Below are 16597 nucleotides of genomic sequence, written 5' to 3'. Positions count from 1 at the left end.
GAAAATCAGCACCTAAAAGGAATAAATAAATGTTTTGGTATTCATTTTCTGGTATGGAATGTTGTCTTTTTTAGAAAATATGTGTATAATGTGCTGTTTAATGACAAAATGTTCCCTCATTGGGTAACAAAATTAATGAAAAAATAAATGGTCTGATTAATAGTGGTTTTATAATAGTTTCTGTGATTAGATCATAGATGTATTTGTATAACACTAAAACCTAACACATTTTACTTTGTTAGCTTTTAGTTAACCAATGGTGTATTTCTTGCGCTCTGAAACGGTAATACAACATTTCAGTAGCTGATTTAATTACACACAGGTTTGGCAAATGAACAGTGTTGTAAACTCGACGTAAAGGCCCATGTGCAGGAGGAGGAGAGTGTGGGCCAGTCATATGATTTATATGAGCGCAGGTTTGAGGCTGAGCTCACAGTGCTGCTGAACCGGGTCACACTCGGTCCAAGCGTCACTTACCGTCTGTCTGCTCAGAGGAAACATCCACCCGTCGCAATGGCTGTCCGCGGTTGTTTGACCCTGCTCTTTATCCTACTGAGTGGTACGTACGACTATGTTGTTGCGTGTTTCATTTCAGACTGTGACACTTTACAAAAGCAGATATTGGGTTTATTTTGGGGAGTTTATCGCAGGCCCACAGCAGCGCGAGACCCTGTTAGCGTTAGCACTAGCACGAATTCTTACCTGCGCCAGTAGAAGCACGTTAGATAATCAGAGTGATCGACTTGAGAGATAAATATTCACTATCCTTGCATTTTTTTTGCAACACATTAATACAATTCAGTTATCAATGCATTTAATAAATTCGTTTTAATAGATAAACCGTTGTATTACCGTCCAGTTTCTGATGTTTAGATGCTAGATTGTTTGAGAATTAAAATTTAAAACCGCAACAAACGGCTAAAATATGTTTAGGTGTTTTATATGTTGTATAATTTAGTAAAATTTAAATTGTAAGCACTAAATTTAAGTAAAAAAAAAAGGAAAAACCTGCCGTGTCTCAATCGGTCTCAACCTAGCGCGCTGCCTACATGGACAACAATGTGTGCAAGTTTGATGTCTAAAAATGCTGTCTAGGTTGGTAGTTCACGAAGTTTTCAGACATCGCCACACTGACGGTGTGATTCAAGCTAGGTAGCTTAGTGCTGTAAAAAAAATCATCTACTGATGAATTAACCAGTGTTTACCAAATTTTCTTTGTCATAATTGTCACTTAATTTAGTGTTGAGACAGGCTAACGTGCTGTATTTAATGTTTACGAATACTCACTTCAACATTTTAATTACTTTTTAAGTTAAACATTTTCATTGTGACATGGATTTGTCTCACTTGTCAGATTTAACTTCAAGCATGTGATCCTGAAGTGCTTGTTGAGTGTGTTTCTCAGCTACCCTCCTTCATAATGAAGTGACGTTACATTCAGCCAAGTATGGTGACCCATACTCAGAATTTGTGCTCTGCATTTAACCCATCCGAAGTGCACACACACAGAGCAGTGAACACACACACACACACACACTGTGAACACGCACCCGGAGCAGTGGGCAGCCATTTATGCTGCGGCGCCCAGGGAGCAGTTGAGGGTTCGATGCCTTGCTCAAGGGCACCTAAGTCGTGGTATTGAAGGTATCGAAGGTGGAGCGAGAACTGTACATGCACTCCCCCCACCCACAATTCCTGCCGGCCCGGGACTCGAACTCACAACCTTTCGATTGGGAGTCCGACTCTCTAACCATTAGGCCACGACTTCCCATAATCATGTGATGAGTTTGTGTGTGAAGTACCAGGTTAATAATTTCATCAAACTACAGGACAGGAGACAGTCACCCAGTGTGATCTAAATGCTGGCATTCATTACACAACATCTAGAGTCTGAATGGTTTCTAAACCCTAGTCATTATACAGTTGATGACTTTGCAAATGGTTACAGAGGGAAAAACCGGGTGTTGCACACTAAATGACTGAGGATCACACAAACTACCTGATTATGTCATTTTAAACCCACGAACTCCAGCAGAAACTTGAACCTTGTTGCTAAGAGATGCATGATAAAGGATAACGATGTGTTCTAAAAATTGGTTCAAAATATCAAAGGGGTTTAAAATCCTCCAACTGGATGGAATCCTAGTATGACGCTAAAGACTGTGCCAATCACACAGTATTTTTTCTTTCTGTAAAATCTATTACCTCTGAATGCCCAAAATTTTGTGAATTGGCTTTTACCTCTGGCAACTAGCATTAACTCCTTAAAAAAAAAAAAAAAAAAAAAAAAAAACATTTTAGAACAACAAAATGTGTGCTGTATCCAGCCCTTAAATCAGTTGGGTCTTAGACAAGAGCAAATACAATGCAATATTTTGAAGTGTTAGTTTACCGCCCCTCAGGAAGGAAGGAAGGAAGGTACCAGAATGTGCTGGATTGCTGTTTTTATTTCCTTACACACACAAAGGTGGTTGACAAGGCTGAACCAAGCACCTGTTTGTATGTTTTTTTTTTTTATGTGTTTAATGACTTGGCATTTATATTATAACTGTTTGGCTAAACTTGATTTTGGAAGGTTCAAACGACAGGTTTGTTTATCAGTGTCACACGGGGAAACCCCACGATAATGTGTAGTAGAGGAAATAAGATTGTGCTTCTACCCTGTGCAGGTATTGTGCATGCTGAAGATCTGGTGACCTCATCATTACCTGCAACACAGGAGTTCAGTACAAGCAAAGTCCTCTCTGGCACTTCTCCAACCACCACCAAACCCTCTTCAACTGCCAGTTCTACTGCTGTGACTACAGGTCCAACCACAACTCCATCTGCTACAGAACCTGCAACTACCCCTCATTCCACCTCAATTAAATCTACTACAGAACCTCCAACTACCCCTCATTCAACCACAATTAAATCTACTACAGAACCTCCAACCACCCCTCGTTCCACCACAATTAGATCTACTACAGAACCTGCAACCACCCCTCATTCCACCACAATTAAATCTACTACAGAACCTGCAACCACCCCTCATTCCACCACAATTAAATCTACTACTGAACCTCCAACTACCCCTCATCACAACACAATTAAATCTACTACTGAACCTCCAACTACCCCTCATCACAACACAACGAATTCCACCACAGAAGCACCAACTACCGTGCACTCTGCTACAACCGCTACAACTCCAACCTCTCCTCCTGTTCCCAACCCAACTGTTGGAAACTACAGTGTCAAGTCAGACAGTGACACAGTCTGTCTTTTGGCAAAGATGGGCCTTCAGTTTAGTTTCAGAATGAGTGAGGTAGGTACATAATGTCTGTGCAGAGGAATGCAAGAACTGAAGTTCGTGATACTTTAATGGATATTTGTTGTGAAAAGCTATTACTCCACTGCAAATCTTTTTTTTTTTTTTTTTTTTTTTCTTGTTTAGAATTCCAGCTTTCAGACTCTTAATTTTGACCCAAGTGCTAACGTAACGGAAGTGAGTGGAACCTGTGGAAGTGGTGGCAGTGACTCTTCCCTTCTGCTGATGTCAGAAGAAATCACCGTTATTTTTGTCTTTACAAATGTAAGTCTTTAAAGAAGAGTCTGATATACTGGCGACTAAAGTCCACTGAGGCAAAGGGGTAGTAGAGGTTCTTGGTTGGAATTTTATTCTATTTTTTTTGTGCCATTTGTTGGCAACTCTTAAATGTTGTGAGTCTTTATGCTTGTCTGCTTATGACCAAGTTAGGGTTATGTTTAGGTTTTGACCTTAGTCAGGGTAGGGCCATTTTTAAACTTTGACAGGAATGAAAACAAGGCTGTGATGGATTTGAAGTATGGTGTGTTCAGTGGATTGTATTGTAGCTGAACAACATAGTGTTCAGCTGACAAGTAGATTAAAACTCCATAAAACCGATTTAAAAGTTGTGACTTGTTCAAAATCATAATTTCTACTTCTGTAGAGTGCATGGCATTTTAAAGACTGTAAGTCTATTCCTCACAGCCTTGTCTTCAAACGTGTTGAATTCAATATTTCATCTAACCTGATTACAATTTATTGGGTTAGAATTGGACCGTCATGACAAAATTGTGCACATTCTAGCAAAACTGCCAGTTCATACACAAGTAATCACATTCTCATGATCTCGGGTTGCATCTGACTGTGGGTGTCCCTTTCCTCAGGTTTCACTGAAGTTCCGTCTACATGCTTTGACTCTCTCTGTTAAGCTTGGAACTGGTAAGGCATATTTAATGAGAAAATTAAATGCATAATCTTTTTATTCTCGTTGTTGTTCTCATCTAAAGACAATAATAAGCCCACATTAAGTTTCTATATTTTGTCTAAACTTAAATCTCTGAAAACTATAATCAGTCATTTTTAAATTCTATTAAATTATTAGGTTAACAAAGTGAGGGTTAGATTTCAAGTATGATCTAATGTTAACTGATTAAAAAATAAAAATTTAAATAAACAAATTGTGACATCAGCCCTGACCTGTGTGCTACCAATATTTTGTGCAATCTTAATAGTGTTGCATTTCTTGTCATGTAATCACATTCTGTCCTCTGATTGGTGTAACCTCAACAGGAAACTTTTTCAATGCCTCCAATAACAATCTGTCTCTGTGGGAGGCATCTGTCGGAAGCTCCTACATGTGCAAAAAAGAGCAGAGTTACAACATCACTGACAAGCTTACCCTCAACACGTTCGAGCTACAAGTGCAGCCCTTTGCTGTCCAGAACAACCAGTTTAACGCCGGTATGTATTCATTTGTGATGCTTAAAAATAAAGCTGAGAATTCTCAAAGGTAATTATACAGCATTTATAACCCATAACTGAACTCTGTCCTTTTTAGTTCTGTATTTTACCAGCTACTTTGCTACTCGCTACAGCTCAAGAAGCATTGCTATTCAGAGTGGTGTGAAAAGCCACTTTGCTTTCCAGCACTTTAGTATTAATTTAGAAACTTGGGGCCCTGCTCACATCTGACAACTAATTCTGATAAGCCCATGGTTTCTGGTGTTCATTATCACATGTGAGCTACTGCCCCAAGTTCATTGAAAGTATGTACAAAGATGTAGGCCTATATGCAAAAGCAAATTACATGACAAACACCGTTGTATGAGAAGTCTAAAACTTCCTGCCCAAACTGATCCTGACAGCTCTGAGTTCAAATTACTATTGTAGTCTTAATGCGAGGCAAGAGCATAATGTTTAAATATTTAGTTTTGGCAACACTTAACTATAGTCCTCTAATGTTAACATGAAACTAACTAACAATGAAAAATACTTTTATGGCATTACTATTAATTTAAACAAAGCAGTATGCTAATATTACTGAATGGACCTGAGCTACTATAAAGTAATGATTGATTATCTATCTTAAATGTTAAAGATGAATAATTCTGTAAAGGCTCAGAAATGGCCCTGTTTTACCAGCTCAAGTGTCTGTGACTTATGTCTTTGAGAGTGGTGTTGATGAGAAGATCGCAGCTTCATCTTATGTTCATGTTCTCTTTGTCTGCAGCCCATGAATGTTCAATGGATGACACCAGCCTCTTAATCCCAATCATTGTTGGTGCCGCTCTGGCTGGTTTGATTTTCATTGTTGTTATTGCATACGTGATTGGTCGAAGAAGGACCTATGCTGGATATCAAACACTGTAATGCAGCAAAATCACAGCGTCAAATCCTGGGTGTTTTAAGGGACACACAAGCCTGTTCCTGGACCATTGTAAATATTGTGGGTTTTTGTGCAGTTTCAATTAGCAACTGATACCTGCCACAGGAGTCAAATGTTTTGTCCTAATGTGGTAAATTTAATCCATCAGTCCTTAAACTGCAATATATTGAAAAGGTACAGGACCAGAGCTTCCTATTGTGATTTAAGTTTGTGTGTGCACCATGTCTTCCAAACCCCCCCCCCCCCATTGTGTTGTGAAGTAAGTGCATGGTCTATTTGTGTTTTGGCTTAAAGCACCACCTATTTCATTTCTTAAAATGCTATAGTCACAGTACATTTCGATTTTAAATATTCTGAATCTAAGAACAACAGTTTCATAAATCTTGGTCATGGCCAATTTCAATGCTCAATCTTTGACCCTGCACTTGCTTCTTTAGACATTAATTTTTTCCATTTCCATCATAACCGTATCGACCGCTGTAAACTGAAACCGCTTTATTCACCTGTCTTGCAGCTTTTGAGTTAAATATTAAAAGTAATTCCAGAAACAGGCCTTTACTCTAACATTTATTGAAATCAGGTGCTTTTGCATGATGTTGGTTGTCCTGTATTCAGAGCAGCTGTGAGGGTAAAAACATTTAAACATGCTGGACGGCCCGTTCAAACAATTGAAATTCTAGAACCGGAAAGCAAGTGCTTGAATGATTGAAATACATGACAAGCATTTTAAAAATGCAGACCATTGTAATAGATGTAGGCCTGGTGTATTTGAGTGACACTTCGTGTAAAGCACAATACAAAGAAAAGCTAACTGGCATTTAAATGCTGTTACAAAATAGTTTTGGTAATGTTTGCTTACCCTTTACTGGGGTTTGAAAAGGGACAATTATAAATCCACCATCTAGTCAGGTACACTTCAAAATTTTGAATTAAAGCCTGAAAGATGCGTTCTGCTTTTTGTGAACTATTTGCTGTGAGATACATTTTTGCACCTGTTTGAATTGTCTTTAGTTGCAGCAGTGGATTTTTTTTTTTTTTTTTACATTTGACATGACTTGTTTTCAGTTGCTGAGCATTTTCAGAATTAGTCATTTGCTTTCTCTTGTGTCTCTCTAGGTTTCAGATTTTATTTATTATATATAAAAAAAAAAAATCTTTTTTCCCCTCTTTATTTCCAGTGAATTTTTCACTGTTTATGCACTATTCTAATTTAGTCTATGCAGCACCCACACAATCTTTTGTAAGTGTTTTTCACCATAGCCAGGACAAATTAAACCTTCAAAACTGGTCACTGGTAATTTTGTGCCTTGCTTAATACTGTTACTTGTGCTTACCATCCAATCAGTTACATGAATTACTTGTAAAATAAAGATGGATTTTTTTTTTGTTCCTCGGGGCATACTTGTGTGAAGCTTTTTGCTTGCAGACTTGTGAAAAAAAAAGGGATTCCTTATCTGACTGCCCTAAAAATTTGATGTGTTTCATGAAATTTGGTTGTTTCGTTTTTGCAATGGAATGGCTTTGTTTTAATGGGCTTTTAGCTGCAATAAATGGAGAAAGACAATTGTGTATAACATTAAAAGTGGTGTGGGCCATCTTTTCAGTCTTCCTTAACTGCCATGCAAATATCAAAATATTTTGTTTCAGATAGGTTTCAATTGCAGTTTGACACATTATTGCCGTTTCTTTTGGTTTTGTTTGTTTTCCCTCATTCATTCTCTTAATTTTCAGCTGAGGATTGCGTCGCAGATGAGCCTGATAACTTCATTGTCCCTATAGCGGTGGGAGTTGCTCTGGTTGTCCTCATTATTATTATTATTATTATTATTATTATTGTCTTACTGGCCTATCTGATTGGAAGAAAGAGAAGTCCGACCTCTGGCTATGAGCAGTTTGATTAATAATATAAATCGGAGAATATGAAAGCATCCACAAGTTCAAGTCATTTCGGTTTATGTACAAAAATTCTTTTGAAACCAGTTTCATATTTCAAATATGAATACATTATGTAATGTGGTGATTCTAAGGTAGGCCTGTATGGCACATAATACAATGCCTATTCTGCATCGATCTGACTGAATTGTGAGTCCTGTTGTGGTTAACAAAATCTTTTGAGTGCCTAACAGAACTGTTATTTCCGCATTAACTCACTTATCCTCCCTTTCTTTCTCCCTTTCTCCCAGCGGAGGAATGTTTTCTGGATTCTGATTTGAGTTTTCTCGTGCCCATTGCTGTGGGTGTGGCTCTCAGCTTCCTAATCATCCTAGTGCTTATCTCTTACCTGATTGGCCGACGGAAGAGTCGCACTGGTTACCAGTCTGTATAACAACCCAAGCTGCTGCTGTCTTACCTCTAACCCCGGCTTGTCCTTTACCATTTATATTTGCTCCTCCTCTCTCTCCTGGTCCTGTTGGCTTCCTCTTTTGCCCTGCAATCTGCTCAACTCTCCTCATCTGGCAGCGCTAACTGCTGATGACACTCCTATTTCTAACACTTTCAATTGCATAATTTTATCATTACTACATAATTGTATCTCTGAGCTCTAATCATTTCCTGTGTGCGATTTAAATGTTTAATGAATGATGTGGTATATTTCTGCTTAAATACAATTGACGCAATGTCGACTGGCATGATTCACTTATTTAGTGTAAGCATAGACTGTCTAAAATCCACTGGCATTGCACTGTATGTTAAATGCATGGGGAAAATAATTATTATTCCTCCTTGTAATGGGAGTTTTGGTTTTTCTTGCTCTAAGGATGCTCAGTTCTGGTTGCTGTGACTTCTATTCATGTGAACTCTTATGAGTGTTGCAATTTTAGAATTGGGAGTCTTTTGAGTTTATTAACCATTGAATGTAAATGCTCAATTAGTTCTGTGATTGTACTCGCATGGATAAGTTATTGCCGGAATTAGGGGTGAAAAGTATCCTGGTGTAATATCTTAATCAGCTGAGCTAATGATAAGTCGCACTATTGCACTTAGCACATTGAATTAAAAAGGGACACTATTTTTGTGACATTACCAGCATTGAATATCAAGATTTTGTTGATCACGCTTTTGTTGCTTTTCATTAGGTCCCTCTCAGGGAGTGTAGGAAGTGTTACAACAGGCTTGTTAGTACAGGGGTTTGTGGATTTTAGTTTGTCATTTCTCTGGTCACATGCATACAATGTACAAAATACACCATTTGTAAAACCAAAGCTACAAGTTCCTGTGTATTTTCATTCTGCTCTGCATAGTGACGGTACTAATGTGTCCTAAACAATTCATTTGTATACTGTTTTGTTTTTCATAGTCCCCCCCTTCCCCCCCAAAAAGGTTTTAGCTATTAAAACGAACACTAAGAAAGAATCTCATTGATGTACTATAGTGTGCCTTTTAGTCACATTTCTTTGTTCCTTCTCTGTAAGATCTTAATCTGTCAGGTTAAGAATGTTGGTTCAAGTTTCAAAGTGGAAAAGATTTCAATAAAATGTTTTTTTTTGTTTTTGTACAGTAGTCTTCCTCTCTCTTTTTGTCTTCTTGCTCTGATCTCGGATTAAGAATTTCAGCAGAACATGTTGATTTCATATGTTAGGCCTGAGGCAACTAGTTTTACACGGTTCACATGACTATTCACAGTCGTAACCTCTAGCTTCCACTGATGGAATTAAGTGACGTGACATTCAGCCAAGTATGGTGACCCATACTCAGAATTTGTGCTCTGCATTCAACCCATCTGAAGTGCACACACACAGAGCAGTGAACACACACACACTGTGAACACACACCCAGAGCAGTGGGCAGCCATTTATGCTGCAGTGCCCAGGGAGCAGTTGGGGGTTCGATGCCTTGCTCAAGGGCACCTAAGTCGTGGTATTGAAGGTGGAGAGAGAACTGTACATGCACTCCCCCCATCCACAATTCCTGCCGGCCCGGGACTCGAACTCACAACCTTTCGATTGGGAGTCCGACTCTCTAACCATTAGGCCACGACTTCCCCAATTCTTGCCCAATTAGATCAGCAGTGTTGCTATTAAAGTTACTGGAATACTAGAAGCATATCACTTGGGCCTGCATGTTACAGTAAGATCTGCCTATTACTGAATGCACAAACGTGTTTGAGTTTAGTTAGTTTCAATTCAAAAGATTGTAAAGTTACATTTTGTAATTTATTCCAAGTGGCCATCTCAAGCAGTTTTTAAATTCTAGACAATATAATGCATATCACAAATGATTTGTTGGTTTAAAAGAGAATAGAAAAGTGATCAGAAAGGTTTGATTCCGTTAATTCTCATTCATCTTTATTGTCTAAAACATGAGCTGACAAATCTTTGTCAGCCAGTGGATATTTCAATTAACATCACACTATTACACTTTGTAGCTGTTTGTACCATGTCAATATATTCATATACAATTAATAAATAATACTGTTGAAATCCCCCTTACAGGCAATTGAGCAGATATTTTCACTCAGAGATTAATTGTGACTCTATTTAGTTTTTTTTTTTTTTAAGGGTCGGTTGCATGATTGACAAAAGAAAGATCAACTAGTATTTCATTATGAAGCTTTGTGAAAATGATGAAATGGGATTTCTGTCCCACATTTCAGTAAAATACATTTGCCTCTGTATTCAAAATTTAGTTGCACATCCAAAAGAAAATAAAAATTTAGTCCAAACATGTACAATCAGTTATTAATTCTGATAGTAATTCAATTAAATGAACAGGCAAAAAGATAATGTTAAGCAGTTCTCTGACTTATTCTTCATCCAGAGGGGGAATTTAAAGGAGACAGACTTACCAGAGAAAAGTCATAAAAATAAAATTGTTCCGTTTTAATTTGTTATATACACATCTGACTTCGCAAAAGAGCTGATCAATAAAGGTTAAATAAATGTTAATTCTACAATCTACACAGATCTAGAGAATTTTTTGCCTGCATCTCACTTTAGAGAATACAATACGTTTGAGTGATTATGCCTCAATAGCTATAATTGCAACCTACATGTTTTCATATTTCATTTTATCCTATAATGAAATCCAGGCAGGTGTCAGTCTCTAGCGGCTGATCTATGAATCTCAGTCTTTGCTTAGCACAGTGGCTGCTGGAGGCATAATCAGAGGCCTAATGGGTAAAGACAAAACCCAGTGTGCTATTTCTTTTATTATAACATACTCTTGAGAATTTTAATTTCGATTTATCTAGGTCTACTGCCCCCCTACGCACCCACTTCTAAAGTGAAAGACACACTACCCAGGAAACGGTCGGTTGCTGAATCGTTGATGATGCCCTTGCCGTTTAGTTTGCATTGAATGTGTAGTTGGGTGTCATACTTGACACTGGGAAAGCGCACAGCCACCAGAGGGGAAGAGTAGTTCACCTGTTGGTAGAAATAATGAGAAATGCTATAAAGTCATGAGGAATTCTGGGATAAATGTTATGTAGGATCACTTACATGTCTCAGTTTCCCATAATAGGGATAGTACTGCAAGTTAAAGATATTTTCTGGAAAAAACTGGACTTCCCCTAGGCCTTCAGTTGACCCTTTCTGGAAAAACATTGGAGAAATTCAAAATTGTCACGGTTTAATGACATACTGCAAAGAAACTTGGTTGTTATTTTATTTAGTTACTAGTCATTAATTGTTACCTTAACTCCACATGTAACATTTACTGGAGTGCCTTGACCAGGCAGATACCCAAGAATCTGTCACAACAGAAAACAGTCAAGTGTCTGACATATCACTTGATCTCTTAATACTACTTCAATTTGTTCATTTAGTCATTGCTTATTTCAACCATAAGATGGCACTAGAGCTTCAGAGATTTATTTATTCTTTTTTTGGAGAGGTTTTGTTCTTCAAACAAAGAATATTTGAAGAGTTCAGATGCAAAGCAGCTAAGTGCCTTTTGAAATTGTCTTCCAAAATGATGCTTTTTCTAGGTTCAGTTGTGTAGGTTCAGTAATTTCACTTTAATAGCAATGAACATGTTTTTTTTTTTTGCCATTAAAGTGAAACATTAACATAAACATAGGAGCCTGGGAAAAATACTCATTTTAGAAGACAATTTCAGACAGAGCTTAGAGGCTTGTATATTACATTATAATCTCACCCGATTCATTTTGACGAGGATGCAGGGTTTTCCCTTTGAATAGCCAAAATCTTTGTCCTTCATGCCGGAGCATTCACCCAGCCAGGACCTCTTAAACTGACATGCCTTGCGCTCGGCACTCTCCTCTAAGTCATCTTGGATGAAATACGAATTTCGTTCACAGTTAATGTTCCGCCTGTCCTGCACTCCGTCGTCATAGGCTGAACACAGCCACAGCGGGAAACCATAATAAAAGGGATGGAAGAGAAAAAAGAGAGAGAGAGGGACCATAAAATAACCAAACAATAGCTGTTGCCCAGCCTGGCCTCTACAACTTACAGGCCAGCACAAAAAGTGGGGCCCTGGCAGCACTGAGCAGTTATACTGAGCGCACAAAAGGGTTTCCCTCCTTGTCAGTATTTCTATAGACCGCAGGACTTCTTAAACAGTGTGCTGGAGCGATTTGAATCTGTGCCTGCTGAACAGAAAACGTATCTTCTCTATTAAAGAGTGTATGACCAAACTCAATAAGCTTAGTTGTTCTCTCAACCAGGACTTACGTTTCAGATGGGCTTCCAGTGCTTTCGCATACTTCCTCCACGAGCTTCGGTCAGAGGCATTGAAAGCAATGTCAAACCCATGAGCTACATCTACATGAGGAAACATAGTCATACCTGCCGGGAGAAAGAGATGATTTTGAAGTGTAGTGAAAAAAAAACACAGGTATAAGTTTTATATACTTATATATGATTTATTTTATAATAATGATAAATTATTTTATATAATTATTTTTTATATATATTTTTTATTTATTTTTATTTTTTAAACAAATATTATTTTTAAATAATTTACAATTGTAGATTTTACATTATATTAAAAATAATAAAAATAAAAGATTTACAACAATAATTATTCATCTTTTTTATGTATACTCTTTGAATATTCACAAAGTAAAATGTAATTTTTTTTTTCCAACCTGGTGGCATCACTCTGTCATTGTATGTGGGAGCATACGGACTAATTGACCACATCAGGCAGCACATACAACCAGCAAACATAGCCGCAAGGAAAATGTATAATGCTGAGTAGAAGAGCAGAATAAGGCCTGAAAAAAAAAGAAAAAGAAAACAGGCACAGATTCAAAATGAGTAAAGCAGGATTGCATTGATGAAACCTCTTTAAATCGGTTAGAATAACTGATTTACATAACAGTTAGTCAATTGAAATGCACACTATCGCAATCAGGATGATACCGTTTTTCATATAGGAATTTCTTTCTTATGTATGTATTGATTTAGTTGACCATTCAAATACTAAACCTTATGTTAATCCTTCATTCGCCATAAATTTTCCATTGTGAAAGTGTTCAAAACACTAAAGTCAATGAATCTTATCATATGAGACCCAAAAAAATAAAAACGTGCAGCAACTTTCAATTAAGAGTTCATTAACAGCTGATCAAATGGGACGTGTCCTCAAACGAATCGGCTTTTGCTGTGCAGACAATTTCGCAGGGACTAGCTGCAAGCCCGTCCACAAAGCCCTTTCTGTTTGAGCCTGGTGAAAATTCTCCCAGCTGTCCCTTCACTCAGGAACACAGTGAACCTCCGGTTGCCATCACAGTGACGGTCTTTTGCAGCCATACAGAGCCACAGCCAGCTCCAAGGAGCCCGATCACCCTGTTCTGGCATTGTGGGGCCTCTGAACTCTCCTTTCATGGGACATGCATCACAGCACTCCAGCAGCCCCTCCCCTGCGCTAAGGAAGACTACCACCTCCAGCACATTCCCCATCGTATCATGCCAATGTAAAGCATAGAGATGTTGCATTATGACAAACGCTCAACAAAGGACATTAGTGCGTTGAGATTTTTCCTCTGTAGACTTTCATATTGCTGTCAAGAGCATTCGTCCTGATGGTAATTTGCTGTGTTGCTTGGCATCGGGATGTTTAGCGGCAGCGAATGGCTGCTCTGTCTGCATCAGACGTCTTCAGGAAATGCTCGCTGACAAAAAAGACTACATGTTAAGTTGTGCCATAGATCTGAGAGCGTGTTGGAGGAGATCTAGAGGTCAAGGGAGCTTTGGGAAAGAGGGAGAGGAAAGCATGGTAGGGGTAAATGGAATGTGATCCCGGGCCAGTGAAGGGACTGTGACATTCGCTCTCCCACCGAGAACCATTCCCCAGGCAGTCTGTTTTTGTCAAGATTTCTCTAAGCTATCTGTGCACCTATGTAAACACTTAGTTTGAACATGCACACACACACATGCACCCACAGTGACAGAGTGTACATCCACACACACTTGAGCGAGCAGAAGCACAGTTCATCACCCCTCATCCCTGCAACGCACTCCCATAACTCCAATAAAAAAGGAAAATAATCAGCAAAAACAATAAGCAGTAGTCTCACTTGCCTTTTCTAATATGGCAAGATTAAACATCACTAATTAAAGACTTAGTTTACATTCCAAGTATAATTTGGATGTGCTCCCTCACTGACAGACAAATGCCCTTTGTTTTGCCATTGAAATAGGTATCTTGTTGTGTACATTTAAAATGATTTTGTCTTGTTACTCACTCCAGCTCTTCCCCGAGCGGCCCATAAACTCCTTAGTCTCTGCGTTCCATAGGTAAGTCTTTAAGTCATCGATTTTCTCATGCAGCGTCCTCTTGGGCTTTGGCTTGGGCTTCCATTTCTCAAAGTTAAGGTCGTCCTGCTCCAGAGGCTGATGTTCTACCAGTCCTTCTTGTTCCACTTCCATGGCCTCAGCTAGTTCGTGTTTGTGAAGTGATCCTGCACGCTAAAACAATATGGAAAGTTAATAAAGAAGTACGTTATGAATCACATTAGTAAAAAAAAAAAAAAGACCATCTAAAAACTCACTTTAATGTAGATGATATTGTCTCTTAAAGATTAAGGGAATGCTAGGAGAAGGGTTAGACAAATATTTAGCTTCAAAAATGTGAAAAGCAAGTGCATGAAAGCGGTGTGAATGAAAGACGTCTCACAATCCCATTGATCTATGAGAGGCAGAAGAGGACCCACACACTTGCTGACCCATGTTGGGAGATCTAACCCCTCACAGCTGCACAAGATCTGCAGGGTCACTCTTCAGCCAGATGTTACACACTCATTCTCAATATCAAGACACACACAAAATTGTGCTTTTAAAAACCGTAAAGTTCGAAACAATAAGGGTTCGGTATGTTAACATAAGTCATATTTGTTATTTAATGACTGATTCAACCTGCTTACATCAATAAAAGTCATTTTAACAACCAGCTCAGGTAGAAAAAGCTCAAGTAGTGATGATGATGAGTAGGTTAAAAACTTGGGTGACACAGATTTACTGTACCAGTAATGAGTAAAAAAAAATGTATAGGCTACTAGAACAACAACTGGGTAATAGCCTATCCTACTACTATATAGTTTACTATTATATATTGTACCGAGCTCTAAATCCAGCCAGGAATGGTCATTACAATGCCCTAATCAAAAGTAACCACATAACTCTGGTGTATTATGGTTATGGTCACTTGCCAGTTTTGAAACTTTGTCTTCCAGGAGCAGGTCCTCCGCCCCTCCCGCGGTAGAGTCGCGCTCCATGATCTCTCACTGAAGAATAAAGGTACTTGTTAAACCAATCACATATACGAGCGGTCCAGGCGATTTACTCAGAGATTTCAGTCCACAAATAAAGTCTGCAGCAATCCAGGAAAGTCAAATACTGTGTGAAATAATTGTTTTATGCCTTTTTTTTTAAGTGAAGAGGATGAGAGAATATTTCGATGTCTTCTGTAAATAAAAATGGGGAGGGGAGAGCCTTAGGAAAAACTTTTATATTTAAAGTGCCCCCAGAAATAAAATCTTGATGAATGCACTGAGGCGATGTCTTCAGGCTGCACAAACGTTAATTCTGTTCAAGAGTTTTCTTCTTTCAGATGTTGGGTGCGGAGGAACTTCTCGCTAGGAGTCGAGCATCATAGTGAATGGAGTTGAGCTGGAGAGGGAAAGTGGGGGTGGGATACAAAGTGGACTTTTTTTTTTTTGGCAGCAGCTTCGTTTAGTGGAATTCTGCACACGCACACCACATAGTATCATTGTCTGCTGAAACAAGCTCTATGCAAAGACCCACAGCTTTATCCGTTTCTGTTCTGATCTACATTTGCCGTCGTCAATCACTTGGTACGGCATCAGCAAATACATTAGGACAGTGAGGTTTAGAATGCAGGACCCTTCACTAAACAATCCCCATTGACTCGCTGGGCTGTTCAACTGGGGAGAGTATTCACGCGCATTACATAACGCATTAAAGAGACAAACGCAGAATTGTGAAATATGTGCCAGCCTTGGCCTGGGCTGGCATCAAAAGCGTAATAAATTCACAAAGTTGACATCAAGCTTAATATTTGTACACACATCACGTTGAGCTCAGTGAAGCCGCTGATTTTTTGAAACCTGAAAAGAAATCGCGTCATGGAAAATTCGCTCTTGTCTGCTTCTTTCTACTTTCTTTGGTGAAGAGCAGGTCATTCAAAGAAAGACAATCAAGGTCTGAAACGAGCAGATGCAATCATTTAATTTGTGACAAAACCAGGCTGGAGGAATAGAGATCAATATTTAATGTAGCGTTTTATTTCCTTCAATTTTTTCACAAACAAGCACAACTTAATTATGCTCGTTTTGTTAAAAATTTAAGGCATTCTAAAAGTCCATTAACTTCTATTCAGTTAGGCTAAATACAACCAGCCTGTATGATATAGGCATATGTTGCTGTGGGAGCAGCAATTAGCATAATGTGTTACCAAAAAACTAAGCATAACTCAAACTATTCCTTTAACTG

At 38.5% G+C, this 16597-nt stretch overlaps 2 protein-coding genes across 4 annotated transcripts; one reads left to right on the top strand and one right to left on the bottom strand.

The window, feature by feature from the left end:
- The first annotated feature begins 379 nt into the window (after nucleotides 1–379).
- Nucleotides 380–9171, top strand: LOC132109553 (lysosome-associated membrane glycoprotein 2-like). Of its 2 annotated transcripts, none has more exons than XM_059515729.1 (6): nucleotides 380–559; nucleotides 2670–3307; nucleotides 3437–3574; nucleotides 4174–4228; nucleotides 4580–4750; nucleotides 7859–9171. In XM_059515729.1, exons 1-6 carry the CDS (start codon nucleotides 514–516, stop codon nucleotides 7999–8001), a joined length of 1191 nt encoding a protein of 396 aa, XP_059371712.1. In that variant the 5' UTR covers nucleotides 380–513; the 3' UTR covers nucleotides 8002–9171. The 2 variants fall into 2 exon arrangements, with proteins under 2 accessions (XP_059371712.1, XP_059371713.1); XM_059515730.1 differs by lacking the exon at nucleotides 7859–9171 and adding an exon at nucleotides 5520–5756 and having other exon boundaries at nucleotides 381–559.
- A 1585-nt stretch (nucleotides 9172–10756) lies between these two features.
- On the bottom strand, nucleotides 10757–15682 carry LOC132109552 (protein ATP1B4-like). Of its 2 annotated transcripts, none has more exons than XM_059515727.1 (8): nucleotides 15295–15682; nucleotides 14332–14554; nucleotides 12730–12858; nucleotides 12314–12427; nucleotides 11775–11974; nucleotides 11311–11367; nucleotides 11117–11209; nucleotides 10757–11041 (listed from the first exon to the last, which is right to left on the bottom strand). In XM_059515727.1, the coding sequence occupies exons 1-8, from the start codon at nucleotides 15358–15360 to the stop codon at nucleotides 10880–10882; spliced, it is 1044 nt and encodes a 347-aa protein (XP_059371710.1). In that variant the 5' UTR covers nucleotides 15361–15682; the 3' UTR covers nucleotides 10757–10879. The 2 variants fall into 2 exon arrangements, with proteins under 2 accessions (XP_059371710.1, XP_059371711.1); XM_059515728.1 differs by lacking the exon at nucleotides 15295–15682 and adding an exon at nucleotides 14638–14886.
- Nucleotides 15683–16597: the final 915 nt, after the last annotated feature.

The sequence above is a fragment of the Carassius carassius genome, chromosome 29 (genome assembly GCF_963082965.1).
Source record: "Carassius carassius chromosome 29, fCarCar2.1, whole genome shotgun sequence".
Taxonomy (NCBI): Eukaryota; Metazoa; Chordata; class Actinopteri; order Cypriniformes; family Cyprinidae; genus Carassius; species Carassius carassius.
The sequence above is the reverse complement of the archived record's forward strand: the minus strand, read 5'-3'. Positions and strand labels throughout refer to the sequence as shown.

Coding starts and splice junctions, on each gene's coding strand:
- LOC132109552 (XM_059515727.1), bottom strand. CDS start 15,360: ATGGAGCGCGACTCTACCGCGGGAGGGGCGGAGGACCTGCTCCTGGAA. Junction 12,428..12,729: donor TGACAGAGTGATGCCACCAG/GTTGGAAAAAAA, acceptor TTCTCCCGGCAG/GTATGACTATGTTTCCTCAT. Junction 11,042..11,116: donor ATTATGGGAAACTGAGACAT/GTAAGTGATCCT, acceptor TTCTACCAACAG/GTGAACTACTCTTCCCCTCT.
- LOC132109553 (XM_059515729.1), top strand. CDS start 514: ATGGCTGTCCGCGGTTGTTTGACCCTGCTCTTTATCCTACTGAGTG. Junction 3,575..4,173: donor TTATTTTTGTCTTTACAAAT/GTAAGTCTTTAA, acceptor CCCTTTCCTCAG/GTTTCACTGAAGTTCCGTCT. Junction 4,229..4,579: donor CTCTGTTAAGCTTGGAACTG/GTAAGGCATATT, acceptor TAACCTCAACAG/GAAACTTTTTCAATGCCTCC.